The sequence below is a fragment of the Grampus griseus genome (assembly GCF_964374135.1).
Source record: "Grampus griseus genome assembly, chromosome: 13".
Classification (NCBI taxonomy): Eukaryota; Metazoa; Chordata; class Mammalia; order Artiodactyla; family Delphinidae; genus Grampus; species Grampus griseus.
The window spans coordinates 28900947-28925445 of NC_139007.1; the positions used below are offsets into that span (position 1 = coordinate 28900947).

A 24499-nucleotide genomic window follows, 5' to 3' on the forward strand; every position below is an offset into this window, starting at 1 on the left:
ATACTTTCATATGGACTGCAGTATTTGATACTTACAAACAAACCAACACCCTGAGAAATAAAATTCTTTCCTGCTAATATTACTAAATATTGCATTTTACTAAATAATCACCAACAGAGCAACAAATTATGCTCTAAAAGTTCATTAATAATTTGGTACTTTGTGATTCACAATGTGGTTTTTCCAGAGGAATAATCAGAAATGACTGTCATGTCTCCATTTTAACTTTAAATGGTATTTACCCAATAGGAGATTTTGAAAGTTTATTTCTAATGAAAAATAGCACAGAGCTGTTAAAAACATAAGCACTTGAATAACAATTGAAAAAAAAAAACAAAAAACAATGGACTCCCCCACCCCTACAGAAGACAGATGAAGAAGAGGAAAAGCTGTTTGAGGAAAAGCATGTTATATCAGAAGAAGATAAAGTAATAAATGGATATTTTAAAAAAAATTCTGAAGAGGAGAGCTTATACCTTTAAGAAATTAAAGATATAGCTCCAAGTCAGTTCTGCCAAATGGATAATTTACCAAAATTTTCAACTTAGGAAGTTTATAAGAATTCTTATTAAGTGGACTGTTTTGGTTTCAGAGGGCCGCATGGAGCAAGCACTCCACACTGCTATTGACATAAGCAGCCACCATGGAATCTAGGAAGTGTTCTATTTCTGTTACTCTAAAGCACATACTCAGCAACTTTGTGACTGGAGATCCTAAATGTTTCTAAAATCTGCTGTGCACCTGTATACCCACTGCCTTAGTTCAAAACCTTCAGATAATGAACTACTCACTACCTTCCAAGTCTCCAATCTAACCTCCACACCAACCTAAACGTTGACCAGAATCACCTTTCTAAAAATGTAAATATGGTATGTCACTCCCACTTTTTCGCCCCAGATCCATCAACAGTCCCCATGTATTACAAGAACAAGTCCAAACTTCTTAGTATGCCACACAAAACCCTTCACTATGTGGCCCCTCCTGTATGAGCCTCCAGCCACACCAGAATTATTTGCTTTTTCCCCATGTGTCATATTTCTTATAGCTTATACCCTCTACATGCTGTTCCCTCTGACAGGTACAGTCCTTCAACTCCTACCCTCTCTGCTCTTTAACACCTAATATCCTTCACTACAGCTATCTTCTCTTGCATTTCCTCATCCCAGTCTGGCTGACGGATAGCTGAGGCCTCTAAGGAAAATACTGAGCACACTGCTGGGAGTGTCTCTGCTGGTTGGTCTCTTCTCTCAACTTTAAGTTTCTTGAGGGTGGAGCTTTTACCTCTTCCATCCTTGTATTCAGAGCCCAAACCAAAAGGAATTTTAAACCTGTTCAATGGAAGTGCAACACCACACATGTACATTAGGATTACAATGTATGGTTTTGATATCTGCAATTAGTAAACTGTTTTAAGGCAGGTGTCAATTTTTTTTTTTTTTAACTTTTAAGTAGGCACTTACTATACCTGGAGATACAAAGGAAGACTCTTCTGAATTGCAGTCAACATAGGTGCAGGCAGCTCCTTCTCTTGCTGTAATACTGTATGTGGCAACAGTAAACAGTCTATGATCCGGAATAGTAATTTTTGGGCTTTAGAGGTGGCAAAGATCTGTGCCCATGATTTCACAAGAGTTCCTAACACAGAAGAGCAGTAAGAGAAATTATGGTTATCTTCTAACCAGAAAATTTTGTCATTCCACTGAAAAAAAGTATATTTATAACACGTAGGACCAAGTTAAAGTTGGCAATAGGAAGAAACATGTATTAAGAGTCAAAAGACTTACGCCAAGTATTTCGCTAAAGAGACAACTCTCTGAGTTCTGGGCCAAGAAAAACATACATTTCCTGAGCAACTGGCATTTAATACATACACATAATGTGTGGTTATACATTATGTGAATATATAGATTGAATGTTGCAATTAACCAGATCTCTCTTTTTGCTTTGGTTGCTAGGAAACTCAGAGGCAAATTTATAGTTCAACTTTAAGAACAATGTAAGATCATATATTATGCTTTTATGTATATATTCACTTTTCCCTGGGTTTCATCATACTACTCTCCATTTTATTGATACCCTTATTTCTTCATATTTTACATTTAATTTACAGGCTGTCTCAACTCAGTTTGCAACAAGAAGAGGTATAACTAAATTTAATTGTTAAAGCAGGAAAAATGATTAGCTGTAACATCTTGAAGCAATCACTTAACCTCCTGGAACTTCAGTTTTTATAAGTTTCAGTTATTTAACATGAGCAAAAAATGAATTTAAATTTTGATTCAAAAGAAGAGAAACAGGGCTTCCCTGGTGGCGCAGTGGTTGAGAGTCCGCCTGCCGATGTAGGGGACATGGGTTTGTGCCCCGGTCCAGGAAGATCCCACATGCCGCGGAGCGGCTTGGCCCGTGAGCCATGGCTGCTGAGCCTGCACGTCTGGAGCCTGTGCTCCGCAACGGGAGAGGCCACAACAGTGAGAGGCCCGCGTACCGCAAAAAAAAAAAAGAAGAGAAACAGACTTCTTTACTACATGAAATATATTATGGTTGCTTTGATGATGGGAGTCTGTCAATTGCTACATTTAATGATAGTAAAACTTATCAAATGAGCATCTTTTGTTTAATAAAGTAATTAAGAGCAGATATATACTTTCCTTTAGAGTATATTACTGCAATTGAGGTCTCCTTTACTGAAAAATATGAATTTAAAAGGAGAACATTAAGTACTTGTCCAAACAGCAATGGTACATGTGCTGCATAAACTGTTATATTTCATTCCATCTTAGAAAAGCAAAAAAGATGATAAAATTCAAAGTCACTTCCATAAAACAAAAAGTTTAAAATTCAAGCTCTGAAGGAAAACAAAAATATGCTTATAGAAGGATATACAGATGTTTTTTAAAAAAAAGAACTAATAATCACTTCTAAGAACAACAAACAGCAACATTAATCTTCCGTTGTAAAAGGAAATACAATAATCAATCATAAAGAAAAACAATGCTCACTTAGCAATATTTTAAATAATGCTGGCTTCTCATTCTTTCAGTGAGTGAGAAATTTGAGAATGACAGCAATGTAAGAAAAGCTCACATTCTAAGCAACATTAGTATACCAGTAAGACAAACTGCCATCACCACCAACATTTGAAATGATTCATATCACTCTTAAGAGTCACACAGGCATTAACTTATAAAGAGCAAGGAACTTCCAACCCAAAATGCATCATCTACCCTTGTATTTTATCTTGTGCAATGGTTAAAACACTTGGCTGAAGACCTTAAGTTTTATGAGTTCAGAGAAAGTAGAGATGACATATTTGTTTTACTGCAATATCAAGCCCCTACTTTGAAATTTTCAGCAAAGAACGTTCGGGTGTGTAGGAAATTAATAATGCAAAGAAAAAGAAAATTTTTAAGTAAAAAAACTTTGAGAAAGGTTTAAATACACAGAGTGGCTTTGTAAGAAACCTAGTGTTTTTCCTGGTTATAAACTATGACTTATTTACTGATAAAGCTGAAAATATAGAAAACTTGTGGGGAACAACTCCCACAATTCAAAGAGAGCCACACTAGCTTTTTTATTTTTATTTTTTTAACATCTTTATTGGAGTATAATTGCTTTACAATGGTGTGTTAGTTTCTACTTTATAACAGTGAATCAGTTATACATATATATATGTTGCCATATCTCTTCCCTCTTGAATCTCCCTCCCTCCACCCTCCCTATCCCACCCCTCTAGGTGGTCACAAACCACTGAGCTGATCTCCCTGTGCTATGTGGCTGCTTCTCACTAGCTATCTATTTAACATTTGGTAGTGTATATATGTCCATACCACTCTCTCGCTTTGTCACAGCTCACCCTTCCCCCTCCCCATATCCTCAAGTCCATGCTCTAGTAGGTCTGTGTCTTTATTCCCATCTTACCCCTAGGTTCTTCATGACCTTTTTTTTTTCTTCCTTAGATTCCATATATATGTGTTAGCATACGGTATTTGTTTTTCTCTTTCTGACTTACTTCACTCTGTATGACAGACCCTAGGTCCATCCACCTCACTACAAATAACTCAATCTCATTTCTTTTTATGGCTGAGTAATATTCCATTGTATATATGTGCCACATCTTCTTTATCCATTCCTCTGTTGATGGACACTTAGGTTGCTTCCATGTCCTGGCTACTGTAAATAGAGCTGCAATGAACATTTTGGTACATGACTCTTTTTGAATTATGGTTTTCTCAGGGTGTATGCCCAGTAGTGGGATTGCTGGGTCGTATGGCAGGTCTATCTGCAGTTTTTTAAGGAACCTCCATACTGTTCTCCATAGTGGCTGTATCAATTTACATTCCCCCCAACAGTGTAAGAAGGTTCCCTTTTCTCCACACCCTCTCCAGCATTTATTCTCTGTAGATTTTTTGATGATGGCCATTCTGACTGGTGTGAGATGATATCTCATTGTAGTTTTGATTTGCATTTCTCTAATGATTAATGATGTTGAGCATTCTTTCATGTGTTTGTTGGCAATCTGTATATCTTCTTTGGAGAAATGTCTATTTAGGTCTTCTGCTCATTTTTGGATTGGGTTGTTTTTTTGTTATTGGGCTGCATGAGCTGCTTGTAAATTTTGGAGATTAATCCTTTGTCAGTTGCTTCATTGGCAAATATTTTCTCCCATTCTGAGGGTTGTCTTTCGGTCTTGTTTATGGTTTCCTTTGCTGTGCAAAAGCTTTGTAGTTTCATTAGGTCCCATTTATTTATTTTCGTTTTTATTTCCATTTCTCTAGGAGGTGGATCTTGCTGTGATTGATGTCATAGAGTGTTCTGCCTATGGTTTCCCCTAAGAGTTTGATAGTGTCTGGCCTTACATTTAGGTCTTTAATCCATTTTGAGTTTATTTTTGTGTATGGTGTTAGGGAGTGTTCTAATTTCATACTTTTACATGTACCTGTCCAGTTTTCCCAGCACCACTTATTGAAGAGGCTGTCTTTTCTCCACTGTACATTCTTGCCTCCTTTATCAAAGATAAGGTGACCATATTTGCGTGGGTTTATCTCTGGGCTTTCTATCCTGTTCCATTGATCTATATTTCTGTTTTGTGCCAGTACCATATTGTCTTGATTATTGTAGCATTATAGTATAGTCTGAAGTCCGGGAGCCTGATTCCTTCAGCTCCATTTTTCTTTCTCAAGATTGCTTTGGCTATTCGGGGTCTTTTGTGTTTCCCTACAAACTGTGAAATTTTTTGTTCCAGTTCTGTGAAAAATGCCAGTGGTAGTTTGATAGGGGTTGCATTGAATCTGTAGATTGGTTTGGGTAGTATAGTCATTTTCACAATGTTGATTCTTCCAATACAAAAACATGGTATATCTCTGCATCTATTTGTGTCATCTTTAATTTCTTTCATCAGTGTCTTATAATTTTCTGCATACAGGTCTTTTGTCTCCTTAGGTAGGTTTATTCCTAGATATTTTATTCTTTTTGTTGCAATGGTAAATGGGAGTGTTTTCTTGATTTCACTTTCAGATTTTTCATCATTAGTATATAGGAATGCCAGAGATTTCTGTGCATTAATTTTGTATCCTGCCACTTTACCAAATTCATTGATTAGCTCTAGTAGTTTTCTGGTAGCATCTTTAGGATTCTCTATGTATAGGATCATGTCATCTGCAAACAGTGACAGCTTTACTTCTTCTTTTCCGATTTGGATTCCTTTTATTTCCTTTTCTTCTCTGATTGCTGTGGCTAAAACTTCCAAAACTATGTTGAATAAGAGTGGTGAGAGTGGGCAACCTTGTCTTGTTCCTGATCTTAGTGGAAATGCTTTCAGTTTTTCACCATTGAGGATGATGTTTGCTGTGGGCTTGTCATATATGGCCTTTATTATGTTGAGGTAAGTTCCCTATATGCCTCCTTTCTGCAGGGTTTTTATCATAAGTGGGTGTTGAATTTTGTCAAAAGCTTTCTCTGCATCTATTGAGATGATCATATGGTTTTTCTCCTTCAATTTGTTAATATGGTGTATCACATTGATTGATTTGCGTATATTGAAGAATCCTTGCATTCCTGGAATAAACCCCTCTTGATCATGGTATATGATCGTTTTAATGTGCTGTTGGATCACACTAGAACTCTTACATATTAACTTATTTTCTACTCTATGTATATACTAAGCCTTAAAAAAAAGAATTGGGATCATTATAATATATATTTTTAGATGTATTTATAGTTAGAAAGTAACTTTGCTCATTTAGTAACATTACAAAATGCATTATGTACTATTAGCTAGGTTTATAAAATAATTAAGTTCCAGAAATATTTATTTAGTATATGGCATCTTCTACAATGGAGAAGCTCTTTAACCACTGTATCCTCAGTTCCCAATCCAGTGCCTGACATACTAAATGAACTAAATACACTCACTAAATGTTCTTATTTGTCCAAAATACAATACGACTATGGGAATAAAAAGTTCTAAAGATACGGCCACTAACCATAAGCAAGTTTAAATTTTTGTGGGGGCGCACCAAGTAGACAGATAATTATAATAAGTGGTAAACTACAAAAAATGTCAGAGCAGAAGGACAGATGAAGCACAGTCAGGGAGAGCAGTTCTTCCTGGGCTGGACCCTGAAGGATCATGGGTAGAATTTCAGTTACAAAGACCAAAGGGGATGAATGATCCCAAGAAAGAAGGATGATCAAAAGGAAAGGCATGGAAACAGGAAAATTAGATATAAAGAATGAGGGGGAAAAAAAAGATATAAATAGGAGGAAAGTGGAAGATACTACTGAGAGATCAATCCTGCTTTCTCAGAAATCACCTAGCTACAGTGAAGACCCCAGACACCTTAATCTGGAGGGGTTTTGTCAACAGTTCGCACCTCCCACTAGCAGCCTTGCAAGCAAAAAGCAGAGGATCCTCAGGGAGGAGCAGGCCAGGAGAGCAAAGCACAGTGTTTCCGTGGTTAGCTCTCTTTCCCTCAGGTGGATGTGATATTCCAACCCCAGCACACCTAGAAGAGGTTCTAACTCTCAAAAGTTTATATTTGCTCTTTCTCTATTTTGTTCTAAACTTTGTACATGTAGAAAACAGTAAATTATCTGTTCCTAATTTCTGCTGACTAAACGGGTAACACTGTAGCAGTGTACTCTTTTCCCAGTCTCTGAGATCTAGACAAAGGCAAAGAATACAGTATCCACCTGCCACTAAATCAAAAACTCAACCATATAACAAAACAAAGAAGGCCCTCAATTCTTCATAAGGAGAATTTTGACACGGGTCTATGTATCACCAATCCAAATGATCTTGCAGTTCCTGATAAGACAATCACATATTTTGTAAAATACAGACATACTTCTGAAATCATACATTTAGCTTAGCAAAAATCTAATAGCAACTAATAAATTATAAGCTTAACTGCTATGGACCTAGAGTCTGTCATACAGTGAAGTAAGTCAGAAAGAGAAAAACAAATACCGTATGCTAACACATATATATGGAATCTAAAAAAAAAAAAAAAAAAAAAGGTCATGAAGAACCTAGGGGTAGGACGGGAATATAAAATAAAGATGCAGACCTACTACAGAATGGACTTGAGGACACGAGGAGGGAGAAGGGTAAGCTGGGACAAAGTGAGAGAGTGGCATGGACATATATACACTACCAAATGTAAAACCGATAGCTAGTGGGAAGCAGCCACGTAGCATGGGGAGATCAGCTCTGTGCTTTGTGACCACCTAGAGGGGTGGGACAGGGAGGGTGGGAGGGAAGGAGACGCAAGAGGGAAGAGATATGGGGATATATGTATAGGTATAGCTGATTCATTTTGTTATAAAGCAGAAACTAACACACCATTGAAAAGCAATTATACTCCAATAAAGATGTTAAAAAAAAAGCTTAAATGCTGAAATACATGTTAATCTACATCTTACTAAATTAAATTTATAATAAATTCTCATTTATGTTTCTTTTTTTTTTTTTTTTTTTTTGTGGTAAGCGGGCCTCTCACTGTTGCGGCCTCTCCCGTTGCGGAGCACAGGCTCCGGACGTGCAGGCTCAGCGGCCATGGCTCACGGGCGTAGCCGCTCCGCGGCACGTGGGATCTTCCCGGACCGGGGCACGAACCCGTGTCCCCTGCATTGGCAGGCAGACTCTCAACCACTGCACCACCAGGGAAGCCCACATTTATGTTTCTTTAAAATTAAAATGACCGAATTGCTACTATTGCTTTCACTACATTCTACATCATCCATATTTACACATTTTCACATTCTCCTTTATCTTTCACAACAAAGATAAAAGGTTTCAGACAGCCCAAATCAGGTTTATTCATATGTTCACAAGATCAAAGGGAACAGATACAAGGTTTTGGCCACAGAGGAAAAAAAAAAAAAAAACCTTAAATTCTGTATAAAAACTTCTAAGGAAATCCTTCTCATTTCCCTTTATCCAGTCCCTAGTTTTGGTTAGCAACATGGTTTTAGTGAACAAAGATATTCAAATTACTGACTTCCTAAAGAAGAATGAACTCTGTTGTTATAGAACAGACACATTCTTTTTGAAAGAAGAAAACATAGTATTGTGAGAAACAAGATTTGAAGCATATGTATCTTTAGCGCTGTAAGAGATCCTTTCCTGACCTCCTTCATACAGAGCAGACCATAAAAACAGAAGAAAGTGATGGCTTTCTGATGTTTTAAATTCTAACAAAGCATAGGTAAGCACTGAAAAAAGGTCCATTTTAATTATGCAGGCATTCACAAGGTTAGTGATTCAAAACAGACTATTGGTAGCAAACTGGAGTTGGTATATTTTCTGTATTGATCATAATGAATTTTAATATTAACCAAGCATAACAAGAAAAGTTCTGAAAGGAGGTGGAGCAAGACAGAGATACACTTGAAAGCCAACATGAATTATTTTAAACTAAATCACTGTCTTTCAGATCATTCTTAAGACTGTACAGACAGCAGTGATTTAGCTAGTGTGTTAGTATATTCCTATCCATCACGATACTATAGGCTCAACCTAGGGAAGTTTTAATAATGTCAGGAATACATACCCATTATCGTATAAGTCAGCTGCAGACCTGCACTGGAAATTTTTTTTCCCAGATAAGGTTTTATATATTTTAATATTTCACCAAGGTATTCTAAGGACTTTGTGACCATGGCAGATTTATCAGAAAGTGTCGGCAGATTCCCGTAAGTTATACCAACAGCCTATAAATAAGGGAAAACATGATTTAGCATTCCAAGTTTTATATAATACAGATTTTGAAAAATAAACATAATTTCTCTTTCTATACACACACATGCACACACACATCACTTACATTTAAGCCTTCATCCTTAACTTTCCTATAAATGTTCATAGCAATTAAAATCCAGGTAAAGAATTATCTGGCCTTTTATAATTAAAATAATGGTTAAAGGAAAAATTAAACAATCAGTTCACCAATAATTATGAGTCAGCAAAGTATTAGTAAAAGATACCCAGAACTGATATACGAGAAGCTTATAACCAAATCACATCAAGCATTCCAAACAGGTTGGCTCACCATATCTTTAGGACATGACTGGGAATTCTAAATCCCCAAATTCCTACAAAAAAGACCTACAGATGAGGTTAACAGACTCTTACAAGTGAGACCTCCATAAATAAAGTTCAGCTTTATGATATGAATTGATTTTTTTCCTAGAATTTTCTTTATAAGCCATTAGATGCCAGCTTAACTTTCTCAGAGGAAAAAAAGGATGAGGTACAAAGGGTAGAAATGGCAAAATGGGGAGGCTGAGGAGAGAAATGTGAGGTGAGGTAGTAGAGAATAATGGTGAAGTGAGAAGAGGAAGGGAAATAAATGAGAGGATGAGTTGAGGGCAGGTGAGAATAAAGAAGAGTTGAGAAGTCACTAGAAGAGTCGAGATATGGGGATATATGTATAGCTGATTCATTTTGTTATAAAGGAGAAACTAACACACTACTGAAAAGCAATTATACTCCAATAAAGATGTTAAAAAAAAAAGAATAAAGAGAAAACTGGCTAGAGATGGGTTAGAAGGTTTGAGGAGAGTAGTAAAGTTTCCAAGCCATTACTGGGAACTTAACAATGAATTTCAATTACCCAAATTGGACCATGAATGGCACCAGTATGCACGGTTATGTGATTTTTCTCCTGCAGCTCTCAGGAAATAACACAAAGGAAAGAAGGCAGGTGGTTGTACTGATCCAAAGTTGAAGATTTGCAGGTGTAACGATAAGACAAAGGATGGAAGGCTGTGAGCGTGTTGGTTAAGGGTAGTTGAAGTGAGGCCTCCAAGGGGTTCAGTTAAGGTAGATAAGGAAGAAAGTGAGACCTTGACAGAATGTTGTGCTTGGAGAAAAGGGAGAGGAAGGTCATGATAAAGTCACTCAGAGAAAAGGAAGGAAGGCAGTGATAGTCAATGAGCTTTCAGATGCTCCAAGTGATGCCATGGTTCAGTGATTAGTCATGGCAGTAGGTGGATGACAGCAGAAGTGAAGATCACTGAAAGACTACTGGAGAAGTTTTGAAATGAGGGCTCAAGATAAGTTATCCAAGGTGATATTAAAGTTAGCCATGATGATGATAAAATGTAGAATGGAGGAAAAGATAGGGAACCTAGTGAACTTGGAAGATTGGGAGGTAGACAGCTGAGAATAAGAGATATACTTGATGAATCCCCTTTTCCATTTAGCTCTCTGCCCTTGGTTCTCTATACTTCTTTCCCTAGACCAGAAATTCTCAAACTTCGTCTCAGTTCCCCTTCACACACTTAAAAATTGAGGATCTTAAAAAGCTTATCATTTGGGCTCTATCTATTGATATTTATATTACAAATTACAATAGAAAAATTTAATTTATTCATTTAAAAAAATAATAAACATTATGTTAATATACCTCATATATTTTTAGTGAAAAATAACTTTCTTTTCCAAAACAAACCAAAAAAAATACTGATAAGTGGCACTTTTTTTTACATCTTTGAAAATCTCTTTAATGTCTAGCTTAACAGAAGACAGTTACATTCTCATATCTGCTTCTGCATACAAGCTGTTGCAATATGTTGCAGATAAAAACAGTTAAGTCAATATTTCTGTCAATATTAGAAAATTAAGAAAGACATACATATTTAATCCATACATCAAACAAGAGATCACAATGGAAACTGAAAAATATTCTAAAATACAAAATAATGAAGATATTGCAAATAAATCTTGTGGGATGAAGTTAAATTTGTGCTAAATGAAGAATTTATAGTCTTCAATTCAGATATTACAAAGAACAAGCCTCTGAAAATAAATTTTCTAAGTATAAATATAATATAGAAAAAGAACAGTAAAGTAGAAGAGTGAAAAATCATAAAAATAAGAGCAAAAAAAAAAACCAATTAAGTCTCAGAAATATATGTAGTTGGAAGAGGAAAAAGTATTTTAATAAAATTTTCAGATAATTGTGGGAATTCCTCTTTGATATTACACCAAAACTTGACAAGTGGTATTTCTTAAAGGTTAGTTGTAACATGGAATCCAAAATCATGTCAATGTATGTTCTGTTCTCTGCTACGTTATAAGCCATTGGTCTGTCTTGTGCTTTGAATGAATGTTTTCCACACATGCATACTTTCTAAAAAGCCTGTACTTGTTACCTGAAAAATTTTGGTTCATTGAGTTATACAGCTTCCCAATTTGGACAACACATTTCATTGTCCATATTTTAAAAAAATCATATTTGTTAATATCACCAGTGTTGTCAGAAAGTCTTTAATTATCAAGAAACTCTCAAGCTCATGATGACAAATACAAATGTTCCAAAATTCTAATTTTCTTAAAAGCTCAAATTATGTTAATATCAAAAAAAAATGCTGTCAGTTGACTTCTTTGAAGTGATAGGCTCATTTTTAAGAAAATATTTGCCAAATACCCAAGTCTGAATAACCATACTTTGTCAGTTGTTCTTTCACAGTAAAAGCGGTCAGTTCAGCTTACAACTCAATCACATAAGTGGCTCTCACTTAGACAACAATCTTGCTTTCATATGCATCAAAAGTACTTTAAATATATTTCCTATTGTCATTCACAGAATACTAAAAGGGCATGTACTCAAGGGTGAAAATTTATTAAAATTAGTAACTTTACTGCTTCATTAATGATACTCTTAAGTCAAACTGGTTTTTTTCCCCCTCTGTGATTGCATGGCCTTGAAAATTATACTGACTACTAGTATAATCTTGGGCCATGGTGTTGATTTCTGCTACAGCTCTTACGCTATTTGTACAAACACCAATATAGTTTTGAGCTCACAGAACCCCTGAAAAGTATTAGTGACTCCTAGAGGTCTATGAAACAGACATTTAAGAACCAGTGCCCTAGATTTCAATATTTCTCTGTTTAGCCTTAACCTCCCCAGACTATGAGACGTATATTTTTCAGTGCCTTGACTATCCTCACCTTCATGTCACACTATCATTTCTGTGCAGAGAAGAGTTAATATAGCAGGGGCCAATGTCATTACCCTTAAGAGGCCTATTTGCACGGTTGGTCCTTGGTTGGTTTTTGGACCCTTGGATTTTCCCCATCATCTCCCAATAAGAATGGCTCACTGTGCCTAAACAGTTTGTGCAACCAATACAGTTTATACTGAATATCTGCTTTCCTTCTGGGAGTCCGGATTTTTAAAAGTGCCAAACAAACAGGTCCTAGGTGACCAGCCCCCATTAAAAACTCTGGGCACTGAGTCACTAATGAGCTCCCCTGGTTGACAGATTTCATAGGTGTTGTCCCAATTCCTTGCTGGGAGAATTAAGCATCTCCAGTGTAATATCACTGTAAGGGGACTCTTGGAAGCTGTGCCTGGTTTCTCCAGACTTCACCCCCGAACTTTTTCTCTTTGTTGACTGTACTTTGAAACTTTTCACTGTAATAAGTCATAGATGTAAGTACAACTATATGCTGAGTTCTGTGAGTCCTCCTAGCGAATCATAATAGCACCTGGGGTGGGGTGACCATGAGCACCCCTGACACAACCTCAAACTAAACAGGTTTAAAATTGGACTTCTCACCTACTTCTGCCCCACTCTAAATCATGATGTTCCTATTTCTCCTTAAGGTCATCATTTTTCTGGTTAAACACAGTATTTATTTCATAATCATTCAAAAATCCCAGAGTGCAATCTTCAATTCCTCCTAAACTCACTAGCTTCTGGCATTAGTGCTCCGGCACCTTTAATTTACTCTATTGTTACCAATTTTCTTAAAGTCATTTGATCAAATCAGACCTACTTAAAAATTTATAAAGCCTGTTCACAGGATAAAATCTAACTTCTTATACCAAGATGCTCTGAATTCTTAACTTACTGATTGACCTATCAACTAACTGACATTTAGCATATACTGTCTTATATTATTATTTTAGCCTTTGTGTATGTCTTGTATTCTCAGACAAGTAAAAGTTCTCTAAGATCAAGGACTAGTTCTTTTGGTTCTTCAAATCCCCAAGAAGTCCTCACATAATACTATCTAGCATTTAGCAAACAACTATTATTTAGTGAGTAGTTAAAAAGCAATTAATTTGGATAGGATTAAATTAGGAGAGCCTTCGAAAATGATCAGTGTAGTGCATGACTTCTACTTCCCTTTCTGGTCCAGTATGGTCCCCAGCATAGGTGCTGAATTAATTAATGATGAAGATCCAATCAACAACTAAATAAAAGGCTCCAGAGAAATATGTATTTTATATCTACATCTACTACTACGAAATATTTTTAGGATTTATATGACATCTCTAACTGTAACAATTGTACTTTAACTTAACGAAAACCAATGGAAGAATTCACATTTATGGAAAGAGCTTATGGATTGTAAGGACCTTCGTTGCAGTTAATACCAACTACTATGTGGGAAAATAAACTAAGTTTTACTGTGACTAGCTTACAAAAACACTAATCCAAGCACATTAACGACCTCAGGCTATAAAACAAAGACTATTACATAAGACAGATTCCTACAAAATTAATAATTAAAAATACAATGTTGAATGGGACTATTTATTACAGAGGCAAAATAAAACAAATGGATTGGTTTTTAAATCCCCAACCATGCTATGATATGAAGTAGTTGGTGCTTATGCTGCATACACTAAAATTTTACTGTAAAATTTACACTGTTCATTACAGGGTGGTAAACATTAAGTTGGAACTATTATGGACCATATACAAGGAAATTTAAGTACCTGAAGAATATTGTTATCTAACAATTTCAACAATAAGATACTCCTACAATTTAGATCAGACTTGGAGTTAAGGTTTTTATGTGGCATTCTTTACTCTTATTATTTTTTATTACACGTAATTCTTCTGCTGTCCTGAAGAGTGAGTTGTGCTATATCTTAGATTCACATTTTTATTCCTCCAGAATTTTATAATAGCGGCAACCAGTAATATGATTCAATTTAAAATAATTCATTTTATGGAAAAACTTTATGAACACTTCAAGATTTTTGGAAAAATAATTGTAACTGATCTGAACAATTATATTAATGAATAAAAAATACCTCGAGGAACAGAACAAGTGCTTTTTTAGGGCCTTCTTGCATAGGTAAATATTCAACTTGAGCCTTTGAGAGAATATTCTTTACTTCTGAGAGTTTAAATAGCAACCTTGTCAGTTCAGCCAACTGTTCCATGTAGTCTTTTTCTGTTAAAATAAAATATTTATATAATATGTTTATAAATTTATGTTTTTTATATATATATATGTATATACACACACACACATATATATGGGAGAACAGGGAACGTATCATTCTTCATTTATGACAACACTTTCTTTTAAAATTAAAATTTCTACATTATTAAAAACTTCTAAGTTTCTCTCACTATGAGAAGGCTTTATTTAAAAACAAACAAATGAGTACTTGTGAACGTCCTAGTCCCAAAAGCTATTCACGTAAAGCCAACTGATTTAATAATATATAAAAGTAAATTTGGAGCATGTTTTCAGTCCAGCCTTTGTGGGATTTATGAATGGCCATAAACAATAGGTTTAGGATAAGGCACGCCCTACAGACAATCAGAACTGTTTGGGATATTAAAAACAAAAAAATTACAAGGAAATGGGATGAAATTATTCATAATTGGATATTTTCCTTTATAGGGTGTTAACAGTGTGATATCTGGGTATTTACTTCATATTTCCACTTTTTTTTGTGATCAGTTTCTTGAAGGTAAAAAAATAGCTCGTCATTTGAGAGCAAATTTTTGTTCCTAGCTTCCAAGGAAACAAGTTCTTTTATCTTTATAGGAGAGAAATTTGTCCTATACAGTTACAGGAAAATATCAAGAAAAAGAAATAGGCTGCAAAAGGAAGTAAATTTCTGTTCATATTAATACCTATTTACAAATACATTTTTTATCTTTCCTATTAATTTACATAATGAAACAGGAAATTTTAAACATACTTAGCTATCTAGAAAGCAAAACACCTGCAATACTTACCAACTGCCTGTTCAGTATTTAAATCAATGAACGAGTCATCTGGCACATAAAGGTTTTTTATATACATTTGCAAAATGCAACGGATCCATGATCTTATAGTTAGGGCTTGAAAAGATACACAGCCTGAATGAGAAAGCGCTTCACATAACATGCTGTAAAAATAAGTTGATGGATATTAAAAAGAGAAACCAAAACAAAACCCTGACAATGTATTCCCTGAGTACAGAGATTCAGAAATAAAGGAAAACATTCTAATATCCCCCAGTTCTTGGCCTCACTTATTTTACAAACACACTAATGCAGACATGCATTGCTGAAAATAAACTCTACAGATACACACAAAATGATATTTTAGACAAATATTCTTGCTTTCATTTGTAATGCCCTAGTTTTTAATTTTCCTTTTCCCACTGATGGCATACATATAGGCTAATGCCAAAGGAGAAAGGGAAAGAAGAACATGGTTAAAATTAGAAAAACAAGGAAGGGGATTAACTAGCTAGGTGAGATAATACTAAAGGAAGTGGCAAGTACAATAAAAAAACAGTGGCCCTTAGAGTAAACAGAGAAGGGGTCATGACCAAGAAAAAAGGTAAAAAGACAAATTACATTTCTATGTGGCTCTCCTGACCAATCCCGTTCCCATCCCTTCCTTTCCTGCTCCCCCACCTTAATAATGACAGGAGTCATTATTAAGGAATTCCAAAATAACATCTGAATGAGATTTAAAAAAAATTATCTTACAAAGTCAAAGCCCTAGTTAAATCTGATTTCTAATCATTTTATAAGTGAGGATAGAGAGAATGAAGATGGTCTTCACCTAATTATAAATGTTATGTAAAGTTAAGACGCTTGAAAAATACATATAAATTCGTAACTCTAAAAATACTGTTTTGAAATACTTTGAATATAAGTTATCATAAAAAAAGAGAACACAAAACAGAAGAACTCAGATGGGTCATTTATTACTTATACAACCTTCCCAACGTTACTTACCAACTTTGCATTTCAGTTCCTTCAACTGTGACTAACACACAATATTATTTTAAAAACTGAAATCCTTTCAGATAATTTCAGCAAAAGTATTTAATAAATAATATAAATAAATGTTTGTTGTTATTAAAGAATTCTTAAGCTGGAAGGGATCCTGAAAGTAATCCAATTGAAGGTGAACTCCTTTACTTTACAACTGAACGCCAGTGAGAAAATGATTAATGACTCTGCTTAATGAATTCCTTTTGAGAAGAATACCTCTCTTCATTTTCACTGACTGGCAGGCAGCTGGGATCAGACCTACACTGGTCTCTTAGGTTTGCGTATTTATTTTATTTTCCCTCATCTTGATATTCTTATTTGAATTGTCCTGATTATTCTATACTATTTCTATTATCTATTGCATATTTTTTCTGTTGGGGTTCCTCAGATCTCTTATGTAATATGGCAGGAGACACTTAAAGATATGGAAACCAAAGTTCAGGGTGGGGATGTCTCTTGTTCATGACTACACAAAACTCAAAGCTTTAAACATCTAGCTGTGAAGAGGAAAGCTATCATTAAATCTAAAACTACAGTAATATAAGTGTCTTACATATTCAGCAATATTAATTGTATAATTTCTTTCACAATGGTGAGTGAAGAAAGGTCTTTTCAGGATGAGGATGAGGCAGTCCTACAAAAACCGTTTTGACAAAACAGCAACAACACTGTTTTAAGAAAGCTTTCCTACTATTAATACTGTCAAAATGCTGATACACAGAAAAGCAACAAACTGCCCAAGTGAGAGTATATATAGTAAAGATCAGTTTTTATTGTGAAAATTCTTACCTTCCTAGTGAACTCATCTATCGTGGGCTTACATTAATGTGCATACCTGAAATAAAAACACTTACCTATTTTGTAGGAAATGACTTAAATATCTGGCTACAACTTGGGGCCAGACGATATCATCCCAACCAAAAAGTTGTATCATTGATGTAACTGGCTGAGGCTGAAGATCTGATGGAGCTGTGCTGGGCAAGTCCATTGCCAGCAAAGTAAAATCTGGATTTAAAATGAGAAAAACTCACAGTGAGAATTTTTTAACCCCCCCCAATTATATCAATAGTGATTTTTAAAAAATTAGCACTAAATAGTAAAATGTCACATTTTAGAAACGTACAACAGAAAGCTAAAACTGAACTAAATTCATGTTGTCGAAGAAATTTCTGTGGCGATCATCTGGATCTCCAAGAAAGGGTCTAGAATAATCTATCTCAGCATCATCATGATGAATCTATAATGGCCCTCTCAAATGGCAAATTCTACACCTGATGTCTCTGCTTATGTGACTCTCCCATTCAAAAGACCCATTACAAAAATTATTTCTAGCATCCACTCTTCTCCAATTGAGTTAATTTACTCATCACCTGCCACAGACAGAGTTCTTCCTCACCTTGGACACTGGACATTCTCTTCTAGTAAAAAGTGATCTTCTACAATCAATCAATGATACTCCACTTCCCTCAGAGCTCACAAAGCCTAGGAGCTAGAATTCCTTAGGTCACCATGGTAAACAAATGTACTTTATTTTGTGATTTCCTGGGATTCCCCAACTTAATCTGCACTATATCACTATATGTTTATCAATAAATTGCTTCTTAAGTACTGCTCCTATGCAGCTCTCTCAAATGGTGGCTACTTATTCTCCCACACTCTCGTACACAGGACCCACATAAGGTGAGCTTACTTCTTGGTCCACATGGCTGCTTCTATACCATTCTCCCTTCCCCTTCCCTTTGGCTTTGAGTCTTAGGTCATCAGATTAAGTCACCAGCACTAACTCTCCTTGTTGCATTTGTCTACCGTTTCCTCCTTCACCTCCTCTCATCCCTTGAAGATTTTAGCTCACTATCATCCTTTCTAACTGCACTCCTGTCATAGTCCTTGATGATTTTTCTTCCAATCTCCTGGCACTGAACTCCTCTCCTACAGTGAGTCTATCTTCCATTCTACTTTAGCCATTCACTCCCATGGTGATACAGAGACCTTGGCACTACCCATAAGTACAATCTCACCATAATTTCCACTTTGAAGACCCCTCTTTCTGGCATCGAACTACCTTTCCAACTCTCCTCCTGTAGGTTCCTAAATCCAGCAATCCTTTGATTCCACCAGGACCTACAATTCATTGATCCTACAAGTTTTCCCCTTCCTTCCCCTTTTTAGGCAGCTTGATTACATGGTCCATTATTATACTGATTTTCATTTACCATCAACTCCCTTGCTTCTTACTTGATTTTTTGTACTTTCCTGGAAAAAACACCATCTGTTTAATTACATCCTTGGTCTTCTCCCCACATGCACCTACACCTACACAGTATAAATGGCTGGTGAACAACCATGCTGACTGATCTCATTTCAAGTTTATGACTACAAACTTTAAGTGGACTCTTAGAGTTGGCCATCATTTCTACCACATTTCTCTAGTCCATTCAGTCTTTTACTCTCCTAGAGGATTACTGCATACCTTCTTTCCTTGCTCCATCATAAGCCAGCATCTCCTCCCCATCTTCACTTTCAGCTAATGACCTTACTACGTCACAGAGAAATGAGAAACGTCAGAGGAGAACCACCACATCTACCCAGCAACCTTCACCTGGGCCCATTTACTCTGCCTTCTCTTCTGCTACTACAGGATATCTGAGGCCAAGTCCTCTATGGTATCCCATTTCTCTTGGGCATCAAAACACAAGTGAGTCTCTTGCCACATCAAGTTTTCCCTCACTCCTAAACATTCCTGTCAGCGTTATAAATATGCTGAAATTTCTCCCATGTTGTTAGAAAAAATTCTCTGACCCCATTTCCCTCTCCAGCTAACATCCCCATTTTTCTACTTCTCTTAGACAGTGATACTCAAAAAGATTTACTACATTTGCAGTCAGCGATTCCTCTTCTCACATCTTCTCTTGGATATCTTCAATCAGGCCTTTGTTTCTACCCACTACAGCAAAAACTGCTCTTGAAGGTCATCAGTGACCTCCATCCTACTAAATCCAAGGACCGATTCTCAGGCCTCATCCTACTGGACCCATTAACTGCATTTGAAGTGTTGATAACTGCTCCTTCCTTGAAAAGCTCTGTCATTTGGTTTCCAGGGCACTATACTTTCTTGGTTTTCCTCTCACCTCACTGGTATTCCTTTGCAGTCTCCTTTCTTGGTTCTTCTTTATCCTACAAATCTGAACATGGGAATATCCTAGGGCCCTATCCTCAAACTTCTCTTTTTACTGGTACTTACTCTACTAGTAGTCTCATCCAGTTCATAGCTTTAAAGACTATTTATATATACATAGTTTCCAAATTTAAATCTCCAGCTTAGACCTCTTCCCTGAACCCTAGATTCATTATCCAGGGGTCTAACTCAACATCCCTACTTGAACTTTAATGGACATATTAAAAAAAAATGTCCAAAATCAAAATCCTAGTCTTCACTCACAAAATCTGCTCCTGCCACAATCTTCCTCATCTCAAACAAGGGGTTCTCCCTTTATCTGTTTTGCTTACCATATCATACCCACTTAGAAAATTCTGTCAGCTCTACCTTCATATTGGAAATCTGACCACTTCTCACCACTTCTACTGCTACCACTGTAGCCCAAGGTGCCCAGCTCTGAGCTGTTACAATAGTTCCCTACGTGGCCTCCCCATCTCCCGATAGTCTTTTCTCCAGCCAATAGCCAGAGGGATCCTATCACTCCTCTGCTCAAGACCCCAACAGCTTCTAATATCAGGGTAAAAGCAAAAGTCTTCACAGCTACGTACAGGGCAGAACACAAAGTAGTTCTCCATAACTGCTTGACCCCATCTCTGACTACTCTTACTCCTTTTCTTATTCCACGAGAGCTTTGACGGCTTCCTGTAGTTCCTCAAACACACCAGACACACTCTTGCCTCTGGACTTCTGCATAGCTCATAGCTGCATAGCTGCATATTTCACCTCCTTCATGTCTTTGCTCAAATGGTACTTACACAGGTTTTCCTGACAATTCTGTTTAAAATTATAACTTGCCTCTGGCTTTCCCTATCCCTATATTTTTCTATATTTTTATTTTTCTATATTTTTATTTTTCTCCATAGCATCTCACCATCTGACATATTACACATTTTACCTACTGATTTATTTATGTTCTCTCCCCGCCACTAGACTATAAGCTCCATGAAAACATGGAGCTTATACATGAAAAAAAGAACCGCAGTCCTTTTTTTTCCCCATTGGTATATCCCCAATGGCAATAAAAGTGGGTATTCAATAACCTTTTTTTAATGCAGGAAATTTCTCTCTCCTATGAAGTCTTTATTTCAAAACGAACCCAAAACCCACACATATTTTGCTTTATGTCTATATACTGTTTATTTTCAGTGCCTAGGACAGCACTGACTCAACTTGTATGATATAATTTTTGGTAACTAACTGGGAGTTGGGATGATGAATGGAAGAAAGATAAGTCATATCGGCTAGTAATGACTGCTTTGGTTAAACTGAATATCAATATTTATTTTCACAGACATTACACTGGTTGGAAAACCGTTGCCCTGTCACAATTCTTCAATCTATGTATCACTGTAAAGTCTTAATTATGCAAGTGTTACCAGAATTCAAGGTCTTTTAAAATTTATATCATGCAGTCTTTCTGTTGTGCTTTTAGCTCAGCTTTCCTCATTCACACCAGGGTAAAATAAACCTTGGTTTAGATCTTAGGTTTTCAAAAGTGTTAATATTTAAATACATTAAATACCTTCATATAAATTGCACTTAAATACATGCAGTCACCATGTTGATCTCTCTCTATTCCAGTATTTCTTAACATACATTGGGTAAAATATCCCTTTGTGAAAGATAATGACTTCTTTTTGGGAAAGTGCATATATGCACATATATGCAAATTCTTGCCTATAATTTCATCTGATTCAGAGTCCCTTAAAGCCTAAGGACATGTCCATAGGCTAATAATCAAATTAAGTAAAAATTACAACCTAAAATAGAATCTAATGAAGTCAGAACAATAACATTCTCTATACTCCATGTCATTCTGGGCTCATCTGCTTGATGTTGAAGTGGAATTCATGCTACATCCTTTATTGCTCTTTATTCAACTTCATCTTATACTAGATATCTGAACATACAATTTGAAAATAAACTACTGGAACTAGAAGAAATCAAATGTTGCCTTACTTTCCGAATAATGCATGCATAAGAAAAGTTCACGTACATTCAATATTTTTAAGGTTAAAAGTGATCTTTTGTTTTTAGAAAATGATCACTTAATTTTTACCTTTACTAAGAGGAAAATAATAAACAAGCCAAAGGTTCCTAATTTTAAAATATGTACCTCTTTTCATCTTTCTGGTTGACAAAATATTTATTGCACCATAATAAAATAAGGGTTTGTTACCAAGCAGACAGAAGAAAAAACTGACAGTCTGCAAAATGAGAAACTAATTAGGAAATTAACAACGCTGACCTGCAGCTGCATCCGCGAGTTGTGAGGGAGGCACTATCTGTGACATTCTCTGACTCTTCAAAAATGAAAAGAAATGCCTCCATAGTGCACTGGCAACTGCAGCAAGGTGGCGCTCTTTAGCCGATAATGAAGACTGCACAATGAGGTCCACATTCTCCCTCTGAAGTTCCTGACACAATTGTTGATGCATACTCCTAAAAAGAAATAAAAATACAGTTAACACCCGACAAATACTCACAAAAATTTTTCTTTAAATACATTATTGGCTTTTAACATTTACACCATATGAAAACTGAAGAACTGTTTTATATAATTAAAACCTTTATGCCAAGACATTATGCATTTCTGGTTATTTGATGGATGAATGATGGCATATTAAGCACCATAAAGTTAATGTTAATTACTAATGTCAACCATTAATTATATGCTTTTTAATATGGCATATCCAAATAAGAAACAGGCAGCTTCAGAATGAAGGTTTGCATTTTGCAACTATGACAAGTGATTTTACTTACAATCTAGACATAAAAACAAAATTTAAAACCATTTCTCCTGTGAGCTTTAGGGCATGATGTACCAAGAGGACAGTGAGTATTTATGGCTTATGCGTGATATTTTAAACTAAAATACTTTCCTTGTTTAGAGCAGACACAGGTGTTGAGCTAGTATATAAAACTGTGCTAGATACAACCTTATTATCAGTACATTGGTCCAAAAAGATCTATAATCATTTTCACATAGTAGAAAAAAATAAAAAATAAAGTTATTCTCCATAAATCCATAAAACATGAATTCAATACTGTCTCAAGTTTCAATTTATCATTTACTCACCTTTTTTTCCTATTGAAAATTTAGATATCTCTAGACCTTAAAAGAAACATAAGAGGGGTATATACTAAAAGATTCTTCTAGTGATCTGGAATAGAAGGCATTTATGCAATATGCCCAGCAGTTAATAATATTATTTAAAATTAAATGTGCAACCGTGATATTATTCCTGTTTCTGTTTATATTACTGCCATCTCAATTGAGGGTAGACACAAATGCATGAATACCATCTTTAGATTTGCTTTCTTCAATTAAAGAGGAAGCAGTGAAAACCAACCAGTGGAGCTAAGGCAGAAGGCTTCCTTCAATAATGGTAGTATTCCATTAAGAAAAACGACTAGTACTTTAAAAAAGAAGGAAATATTACATTAATTCCAACACTCCTGATGTTTTAAATCAGTTCATCTAAGGGAAGTGGACACTCAAAATAACTATATAAAATACAGAACTAGTGCATGTAACTAAAGCAATTCCACAAAAAGATCAAACTGGTTGCAAGACCACATCTTCGTACTTTTCCCATAACTACACAAAAGTAAAAATTTTAAGTATAAATTATGTAACACTAGGACTCTGTGCCTCTCTACATTGGAATTCTTAGATGATCATGAGATACTACTTAATGCTACTTGAAGTACTGAAAAATAAAACAAGTGTACAAATGCCTGGGGAAAGAATATCACAGTAAGCAAGTCTCATAAAAACTAACCAAATATCTGCTATGTTCTCTTTGTGTAAAAACCTGCCTGAGATGCTTTCAACTTGAACTAGTGACTAAAGAACCATTTCAGGTCCTTTAGCTTTGAGTAAGATGAATATCAAATCACTAAAATCCATTAGGCAACTAATTCATCTGCCTACATCCACAAAGCAAAGTTCATGGGTACATTTCAAGACACTGGAATCCAAGTAAAATAATACCACCATTTGTAAAACCCATCTATAGCTTTTTCAAAGTACATTGGTCTCAAAGGATAATAAATAACTTACTGTATCTGGGTAGGATGGATTTTACTCACTATTTCTAAATAAAATAAGCCATTTCTTCACTCACTAAAATCTATTCCCCAGGAAGTGGTATTATTTCTGATCATCCTTTATTTTTATTTTTTTAATTTTAATTTAATTTTATTTTTTTGCGGTACGCGGGCCTCTCACTGTTGTGGCCTCTCCCGTTGCGGAGCACAGGCTCGGGACGCGCAGGCTCAGCGGCCATGGCTCACGGGCCCAGCCGCTCTGTGGCATGTGGGATCTTCCCGGACCGGGGCACGAACCTGTGTCCCCTGCATCGGCAGGTGAACTCTCAACCACTGTGCTACGAGGGAAGCCCTGATCATCCTTTATGATGCCAGAAATTCTTTAAGTAAAGATCAGAACAATTCTGTAAGATGGGTATCATTTAATCCTCTTTATAGATGATGAAGATGATAATAACATGCCCAAAGGTCACATGGCTAAGAAGAGTTGGCCCCATAATCTGAATCAGAATCTGACTCTGAAGCCCCTACTTTTCCCTTACACACTAAGACACACACCCTTATATGCTAAGATGCACGCACATGCGCGCACACACACACGGTTTAAATATTGATCAATTTTCTTCTCTCCCTACTTGGGTTAAGAAATTTTAGTAAGCCTAAGAAAAGAAGCTAGACAAGCCGCATGTA

At 35.9% G+C, this 24499-nt stretch overlaps 1 protein-coding gene across 1 annotated transcript in view; it reads right to left on the reverse strand.

The window, feature by feature from the left end:
• Nucleotides 1-24499, reverse strand: part of MMS22L (MMS22 like, DNA repair protein) — a gene marked incomplete at both ends in the record, with an annotated part of 136730 nt that overhangs the window by 17594 nt on the left and 94637 nt on the right. Inside the window, 6 exons of the mRNA XM_082669051.1 lie at nucleotides 1466-1635; nucleotides 9054-9213; nucleotides 14562-14704; nucleotides 15505-15656; nucleotides 17394-17544; nucleotides 22005-22198. Of these exons, the coding sequence (XP_082525177.1) occupies nucleotides 1466-1635; nucleotides 9054-9213; nucleotides 14562-14704; nucleotides 15505-15656; nucleotides 17394-17544; nucleotides 22005-22198 (970 nt within the window). The remainder of the gene's footprint in view (nucleotides 1-1465; nucleotides 1636-9053; nucleotides 9214-14561; nucleotides 14705-15504; nucleotides 15657-17393; nucleotides 17545-22004; nucleotides 22199-24499) is intronic.